The 9,101-nt window shown below is 38.5% G+C and overlaps 2 protein-coding genes across 2 annotated transcripts; one reads left to right on the top strand and one right to left on the bottom strand.

Annotated features, from left to right (window-relative positions):
- Positions 1-629: 629 nt before the first annotated feature.
- On the top strand, positions 630-1,646 carry LOC110899256 (flowering-promoting factor 1-like protein 3). Its single transcript, XM_022146142.2, has one exon. The coding sequence runs from the start codon at positions 678-680 to the stop codon at positions 999-1,001; it is 324 nt and encodes a 107-aa protein (XP_022001834.1). The 5' UTR covers positions 630-677; the 3' UTR covers positions 1,002-1,646.
- Positions 1,424-8,697, bottom strand: LOC110901642. Its single transcript, XM_022148455.1, has 2 exons — positions 7,692-8,697; positions 1,424-1,464 (listed from the first exon to the last, which is right to left on the bottom strand). The coding sequence occupies exons 1-2, from the start codon at positions 8,695-8,697 to the stop codon at positions 1,424-1,426; spliced, it is 1,047 nt and encodes a 348-aa protein (XP_022004147.1).
- Between the last annotated feature and the right edge of the window lie 404 nt (positions 8,698-9,101).

The raw sequence follows: 9,101 nt of genomic DNA on the forward strand, positions 1-9,101 counted from the left end.
GGATTTAATAGAAAGTGTTAATTTATTTTTTAAATTAAAAAAACTTTTTAAAAAAATTGTTGTCGCCCAACGGCTAGATTTTTTCCACCACTAAAATTGTGCCACGTCACCAATCACCCCTGATCCACGTTGAGCAAGAACTACCCGCCTCAACCCCCACGCCATGGCACGGGTTGGTATGTTGGCGTAGTTTAGGCCTTCACGCTTCTACACCACTCAGTCTAACGGGTAAAACTTGTATTTTTATTAAAAGAATTCATACTTTAAATATAAAAATCTAACAAACTTTTAAGAGACCCTCTTGACGTACTTTGGTTCCACCAATATAAAAATCTAACAAACTCTTAAGAGACCCTTTACTATATAAGTTGATAGTTTAAACACTTAATTGAGTAATGAAAGAATTAACGTGTACGAATGCATCTCTTTCTTAGAAAAGATATACCCTCAACTCTCTCCCTCACACACACATACATATACATGTGTATACACATTCCAGAAGAACTATTGTCGTAAGGAATTGAATACCTAATAAAAAAAACCATTTTCCCTTACTAATTTAATTACCGGAATATATACCTCTACATCACTAACCCTCCCACCTCCTATTTAAACCTCCACTTTGGTACCGAATCTAACCATCTTCAGTTTTCATCTTATTCTTCACAAAGATAACCATGTCTGGTGTTTGGGTGTTCAAGAATGGTGTGGTTAGACTCGTAGAGAACCCGGGTGGGGACTCCTTGCAAGGTTCGTCTCGTGGCAAGGTGCTGGTGCACCTGCCCACGAACCAAGTGGTCACCTCATACCAAGCTCTTGAGCAAATGTTGACATCTATTGGCTGGGAAAGGTACTATGACGATCCTAGCCTTCTTCAGTTTCATAAACGATCAACGATTCACCTTATATCTCTCCCTAAGAACTTCAACAAGCTCAAGTCGATGCACATGTATGATATCGTGGTCAAGACTCGCAATGTCTTCGAAGTAAGGGATTCGTAGTTACTATTGCTCGTGGTTACATATGATCATGGGCTTGACCTTGCATTTGGTTGGTTGCTTTGTTCAATTCATCTTTTGTTTGTGACATGTGTGGTTTGGGGATTTTTTTTGGAACTCTAGGTGATTTAGAGAATCGCTAAGTGTTTCTAGGCGTTTTTTAAAAACTACTTGCACAAATAAGCATTTCAATTCGCTATTATGGGTAGCGAACTCATGCAAAAGCACGCAATATATTTTTAAGTTTGCTTGTCAGATGAGCAAACTGCTTATGCCTAGCTCAGAGATTTCATGCAGATCAAGTGAGTTTGCTTGAGTTACTTGCCCCACCGCACATTCCCTGAATTTGCTTGCCACCCAGCATACTCCAATTCCAGTATATTAGCTTTTGCATGGTAGCGAACCGACTATTTGTGCAAGTACTTTCAAGAAAAAGCCAAGAAACACTTGGGCACCTCCGAATAACCTAGAAATCCAAAAAAAAAAAAAAAAAAGTTTATTCATGTAGTTTTGAGTTAATTAGGGCTTGTTTGTATTCCAAGCATTTGTATATAATATCGTGGTGTTTTTAGAGTATTAGAGTATGTGTATGTACTCCTTTTGTTCTTTGTGATATGATATAATATATCAGTTATATTAATGGCTTGATTGCTTTATGCTATATGTTAGTGGAATATTTTTAGTTGTTGGACTAAAATATATAATTGGTAGCATGCTTACATTAAGATGTTATTCACTTTACTTCTTTTGTTATGGTTAAAACTTATTTATGATAACTGCATGCATGCATACTTACTCTCTCTCTCTCTCTCTCTCTCTCTATATATATATATATATATATATGTGTGTGTGTGTCATTTTAACTAGCTATGGTTTGATTATTGTTTGATTATTGCTTTTATATATGGTATATAATGTATGCTTAGTGAATTATCAGGAATAGGAATACAATAGACTTAAAATGATAATGTTCACATCCTCAGAATATGGTTTTTGAGTCTTTTCTTACTTTAAAAAAGAAAAGTCGAATCAATGTGCATAATCCTCCATGATCATTAATTATTCAAATTTAAGGTCTTTATTCGATGCTATATACCGACCATTACAAGTTTTTGATCCAATAGGTATTTAATCGACTTTCAAAAACTAATAGCATATATTCAAATTAAACTTAGATGCAAAAAGAACAATAATAGACACAAATCGGTACGATAGATGTGAAATTCCTACCACCACACAAACCCGATCAACACATAAAAAATTGAGGTGGTCAACCCTCTAAGGGTGTATGGTATGGATTCCGAATCTGAAAAATTTCATCGGCCTTGATTTGGATGGAAAGGTGTTTCACTTGGGCCCGATCATCCAGCCCTCATCGCTTCCGCTTTTCTTCATTGCTTTAGCCCAAATTTGGTATGCTTTTTGAATTTGAAGGAATTTGTCGCCCCGAATGGGAGGGACGGTGTTCTCGCACGACCCCGAGCTTCCAGATCAGCCTTTCCGAGACCTATGCACTCTAATAAACAAATTATGTTTAGGTTAACATATCTGACCCATTAAACGGTCGTGTTAGGTTTGTATCTAAATCAAAATTGCGGAGCCATAAAAAATATAAGTATTTGTTTAATATTTAGTTTGTACGTTTCCAGATCAGCCTTCCCGAGACCTATGCACTCTAATAAACAACTTGACTTCCACTAATCAACTCTTTTTATATGTCAACACGTTTTGACTTATCTATAGGAGATGAGTCACAATTTTTTTAAAATGATACTAGCGAAAATAATAAAGATGATCTCTTTATATATTTAGGAAATTGTAGTACATGTACCGTATACAAATCCAAACGAAAATAACATTAGATACAACATATGTAAATATATAGATTCAAACATTAGTGTTTGACAAGATCTTGAATCGTGTCTTCTAGTACGATACTTTGTGTAATCTTCATCGAGAGCTTGAATTACATTTTCTTGTACGACCCTTGGTTACAAGAAAGAACAAACAAGTGTTAACGATTTTGGATGAGGATTGGTGCTCAGCACGGGTCTCATAAAACAGATTTCGCACCTTTACTTAGACATGGCGTTTGTCTCCCAGCGTAGAAGAGCTGAATCACTATGTACTACCAAAGAAAGCCACATGACTGATGTTACAACGGTAAAATTGTAGTGTTAGAACTTGTGTATGCGAAGGTAGTGGAGTCGAGTAGAGAGTACGCCTCTCTATTTAGTTCTCAAAAATATGGGTCTTCAAATGTTCGCATCTTCTCCAAGAATTCTTATTTTTCAAATGAGACACAAATCCTACTATTTATACAAGAACCATGGGTTAACAAAGAGTCTAACATTATTAGACTTAATTTCAAAGATAAAAACTCTAATCATGTAACACCCACCCCGTAACCCGGGTGATTATGCACAATTGATACACTTACAGCGGAAACAAACTACTTTCATTAAAACTTATAATAGTCTGAGTACAACACTTTATTTATTTACGAACTTTTGGCAACTAAGAACTCCTTGATCTTCTAAAACTCCCCAACTGTCAAGTAGTTCTTATAGCTTTTCTCATGACTAACCTGAGATAAGTATACTCAAAACGACGTCAGATATATACTGGTGAGCTCATACTATACAATTTTTATAAAGACAGACCACAGTTTACATTATATGCATACACAATATGGGCATGTGACCACATTATAGTCAGGTTGGACCTCATTGAACCTTATAGGTCACATTTGACTTGTCACAAACCACCGTACAAGAGACATACTGGTCCTCCAGCTGTGTCCCCCTACGGCCGTCACATAGGTATGAGTGTGTGTCGCTGGACCTTATAAGCACGAAGTGCCTGTGGGTACAACACCTTATTACCCTTCCCAGAGTGACACACCTCATTAAGCATAATAGGATCCCATATACCCCTACTGACACATGCATACTGCAGCATTCTCATTATTACCAGTTATGGACGAGTATACTATCACAGTTTAAAAGACAAGTATGATGACTCACCTGATTAGCAATTGCTTAACAGCCGCTAGTAATACTGGGTTATGTCTCAAGGTCCTGACACAATTACATAATCCTAGGTTAGGTAATGGTACACCTAACTAGTCATTATCATGGTTGGATATTGGTTAGCACTGCCTTGTTTAAGCATGGTTGATCAGTCCATGCCTAACTAAGGCTAGGCTACCCAATCCCTGCCCTTGACAATAACCCTAGTACCTAAAAATAATACTAACACTACTACTACTAATATATTATTACTAATAATAAAACTAATATTAACTACTAAAAATAAATAATAAATAACTAGACATAAACTTAAACGAGAGTATACCTCAAAACTATCTACGGCACGTTGATGTAGAGTTTCCCTACTCCTGCTCCTACTCGCGCTCCAAAAACGACTATTAACAACACCTAACGGGGTATCGTATACTCAGGATTCTCTATACTAGAGCATTCCCGTTAAAAAAACTGGTAACTAAACAACCTACTGAGACTCTTATTTAAAGCAAGCAAGCAGGCACCTCAAATCCTGGGATTCAATTAACGTGCCTACCTACCTGCTTGACCTGCTAGCTTGCTTGCTTATATATATTAATTCAGCTGCTTAACTCGTTTTTCTTGTATAACTTTTAAAATATGACGTTTTATAAAACGACGAATATGTCATTAGAACGAGCATATTTTTATCTACGTTTTAACCTAAGTTTCATTAAAAACGGAGTAAGGTAAATAAAATAATATATTTAATTATTAATATTAACGGTCTCCTATATTAGCCAAGGTTTGTCAAGATATTTCACCTTTCACACAATTATCTTACTCGTTTAACAATATATGAAATATAAATTACATATTTCACACATTTATAACCAGCACATTAAGATTCGGGGTATTACATCCTTCCCTCCTTACAAAAATTTCGTCCTCGAAATTTGTCATTACTTAAAAAGATGAGGGTACTTATCTTTCATTATGTTTTCTAGTTCCCATGTAAAGTTGGGTCCATGACGTGCGTTCCACTTGACTTTGACTAACGGGATTTCCTTCTTGCGTAACTTTTTAACCTTTCTATCTTCGATTTGTAGTGGTTCTTCAATGAAGTTGAGTTTTTCGTCAACCTGTACCTCTTCCAGGGGTATTTGTTTGGCTTCGTCCACTAGGCACTTCCTTAAATTTGATACATGGAATGTATTATGTATTCCTGCCAGCTATTCAGGAAGTTTTAGCCGATAAGCCACTGGTCCTACTTTGCTTGTTACTTCAAACGGACCAATGTATCGGGGTTTCAACTTTCCCTTCTTTCCGAACCGAATAACTCCTTTCAGAGGTGATACCTTAAGCATTACTTTATCCCCTAGTTGGAATTCTAGGGGTTTACGCCTCTGATCTGCATAACTCTTTTGTCGATCTTGAGCACTTTTCATCCTTTCTTTGATTTGCTGGATCTTTTCTGTGGTCTCCACAATGATTTCTGGTCCTGATAGTTGACTTTCCCCTACTTCCGTCCAACAGATAGGAGTGCGGCACCTTCTTCCGTATAAAGCTTCATAAGGTGCAGCTTTGATGCTGGCGTGATAGCTATTATTGTAGGCAAATTCGATGAGTGGTAGATGAGTGTCCCAACTTCCACCAAAATCAATTACACAAGCCCGAAGCATATCTTCTAATGTCTGAATAGTCCGTTCACTCTGCCCATCCGTCTGAGGATGATATGCAGTGCTTAGATTAAGCTTGGTTCCCAACTCTTGTTGGAAACTTTGCCAGAATTTAGATGTGAAACGACTATCTCTGTCTGATATGATCGATACAGGCACCCCATGTCGCGAGACTATTTCTTTGATGTAAATTTGAGCTAGCTTGTTCATCTTATAGTCCTCACGAATTGGCACGAAGTGTGCAGACTTGGTCAATATGTCCACTATTACCCAAATAGTTTCATAACCATGACTTGACCTTGGGAGCTTCGTGATAAAATCCATGGTGATTTTCTCCCATTTCCATTCTGGGATCTCTGGTTGTTGCAAGTATCCAGAGGGTTTTTGATGTTCTGCCATCACCTTAAGGCATGTAAGGTTTTTTTCCACATAATGGGCAACGGATCGCTTCATTCCTGGCCACCAATAATCTCTCCTTAAATCCTTATACATCTTGTCACTGCCAGGGTGAATGGAATACTTAGACTTATGAGCTTCCTCTAAGATTGTATCCTGCAGTCTTCCAAAATTAGGAACCCATATCCTATTGTTGAACCTAAGGATATTATCATTTCCCATTGTCAGTAGCTTCAGTCTCCCAGTCATTCTTTCTTTTACAATATGATTCTCTTTTAAGGCTTCTTGTTGTATATTCTTAACTTGATCTAAGAGACTAGTTTTAACCTCTATTCTGGTTGCACGAATTCTTATTGGTTGAGGTTTCTCTTTTCTACTTAGAGCATCTGCTACTATGTTTGCCTTACCTGGATGGTATTGGATCTCACAGTCGTAATCACTTAATAACTCCATCCATCGTCTCTGACGCATATTGAGCTCCTTCTGCTCAAATATGTGTTTTAAACTTTTATGGTCACTATAGATAGTGCACTTTGTACCGTAAAGATAGTGCCTCCAAATTTTCAATGCGAACACTATGGCACCAAGTTCCAAATCATGGGTTGTGTAGTTCCGTTCATGAATCTTCAACTGTCTAGAGGCGTAGGCAATCGCTTTGCCTCTTTGCATGAGTACACATCCCATACCATAGTAAGATGCATCACAGTAGACGGAAAAATCTTTTATTCCCTCAGGAAGTGACAGTATTGGGGCGCTACATAACTTATGCTTTAACGTGTTAAAGGCTTCTTCTTGTTTAGGTCCCCAATTAAACTTAGAGGCTTTCTGGGTTAGTGTGGTTAATGGTGTTGCAATCTTTGAGAAGTCTTGAATAAACCTTCTATAGTATCCTGCTAACCCCAGAAATCTTCTGATTTCAGTGGGATTCTTCGGTACTTCCCATTTCTTAATGGCCTCGATCTTTGCAGGGTCAACTTGTATTCCACATTCATTTATCACGTGGCCTAGGAATTGCACCTCACGTATCCAAAATTCACACTTAGAGAACTTTGCATAGAGTTTTTCTTTCTTGAGCAATTCAAGGACTGCTCTTAGGTGTTGTTCGTGTTCTACCTCGTTCTTAGAGTAGATAAGGATATCGTCAATAAAAACGATCACAAACTTATCGAGGTAAGGTTTACAAACCCTGTTCATGAGGTCCATGAACACTGCAGGTGCGTTGGTCAATCCAAATGGCATTACGAAAAATTCATAATGACTATACCTAGTTCTGAAGGCAGTCTTAGGTATGTCTTCTGGTGCAACTTTCACTTGGTGGTATCCAGACCTCAAGTCTATTTTAGAGAAATAGCTTGCCCCTTGTAATTGATCAAACAAGTCGTCGATCCTGGGCAAAGGGTATTTATTCTTTATAGTGGCTTTATTCAAGTCTCTATAATCGATGCACAGGCGCATCGTCCCATCTTTCTTCTTGACAAACAAGATGGGTGCTCCCCATGGTGACGAACTAGGTTGGATAAACCCCTTGTCAAGCAACTCTTGTAGTTGCTTCTTGAGTTCTTGCATTTCTGTCGGGGCTAGTCTGTACGGCGACTTAGCAATCGGTGATGTACCTGGAACTAGGTCAATGCGAAACTCAACCTGTCTATCCGATGGTAGTCCCGGGAGCTCATCGGGAAACACTTCGGGGTATTCTCGTACTACTGGCACGTCCTCGACCTTCTGCTTTTCTGTAGTGTTTACGACATATACTAAAAAGGCAACATACCCTTTCCTTAGGCATTTATGTGCTTGTGCTATCGTGATGAGGTTCTTAGTCTTGTCAGTGCGGTCTCCCGATACAGTTAGTTGTTCACCATTGGGTAATCGGAGTCGGACGATCCTTTTGTCACATATAACTTCCGCATGATATGGTGTCAACCAGTCCATTCCTATGACTATGTCGAATTCTCCAAGCTCCATAGGCATTAGGTCTATAGGGATAACATGGTTGTTTAAGCTTATTTTACAATTCTTAACTATGTCAACTATCTCTCTTTGACTTCCATCAGCCATTTCTACTGTAAAGGCATGATCTAGGGTTTGGGACGCCTGGTTCAAGTAAGGTCTAAAGGTAGTCGACACTAGACTTCTATTTGCACCGGTATCAAATAACACACGTGCATATACATCATTTATGAGATACGTACCCGTGATAACGTTTGTATTGGTCTTGGCTTCTTCTGTGGTGAGTACAAATGCCCGCCCTTTTGGCTGATTTAGTTGTGTCCTATCATTTCTTTTAAGTTCGGGACATTCAGATCTCATGTGGTTAGGGTCTCCACATTTGAAACACTTCTTCTTTTCCTTGCATTCTTGAAGAGCATGACCCGTCTTTTTACAATTTGGACAAGGAAAACGACATTCCCCCGTATGAAAACGTTTGCAAATTTGACATTGAGGAAATGTTTTAGGCCTTTTAAAGTTGTTATTCCGGGTGTCCCCCTTTCTTTCTTCCCACTTTCTTTTTGGTGCGGGAAATTCAGCCTGCCGCAGAATCATCTCGGCAGCCATGACGGCGCCAGCCTCAACAGTTTCTGCAAAAGTCTTGGGGGATTTGGATTTGATAAACACCCTCATTTCAGAGGGTAGACCCCAAATAAACCTATTGATCAGTTGTTCCTCGGTCAATGCTAAATAAGAAACCAGTCGAGATATGTCATTGAAACGAGAAACATATCTCGATAGGTTTTATTTCCCATTTTTAACTGAAAGAATTCCACTTCCAGTTGCTCAGTCTCACTTGGAGGACAATACTTAGCAAGAAACTTATGAATAAAATCCTCCCACTTCATCTCCTTAACCTTTTATTTTCCCTCTGTTCGGACCACAATGTTCCACCAGTGAAGGGCTTCAGCTTCAAACATATGTACGGCGAACCATACTTTGTTGCGGTCATCACACTCACATATGTCTAATACTGACTCCATTCTGTTGAGCCAGTCTTGAGCTTCTAGTGCTCCCTTTCTTCCGTCAAAGGACTG

The sequence above is a fragment of the Helianthus annuus genome, chromosome 13, assembly GCF_002127325.2.
Source record: "Helianthus annuus cultivar XRQ/B chromosome 13, HanXRQr2.0-SUNRISE, whole genome shotgun sequence".
NCBI lineage: Eukaryota > Viridiplantae > Streptophyta > Magnoliopsida > Asterales > Asteraceae > Helianthus > Helianthus annuus.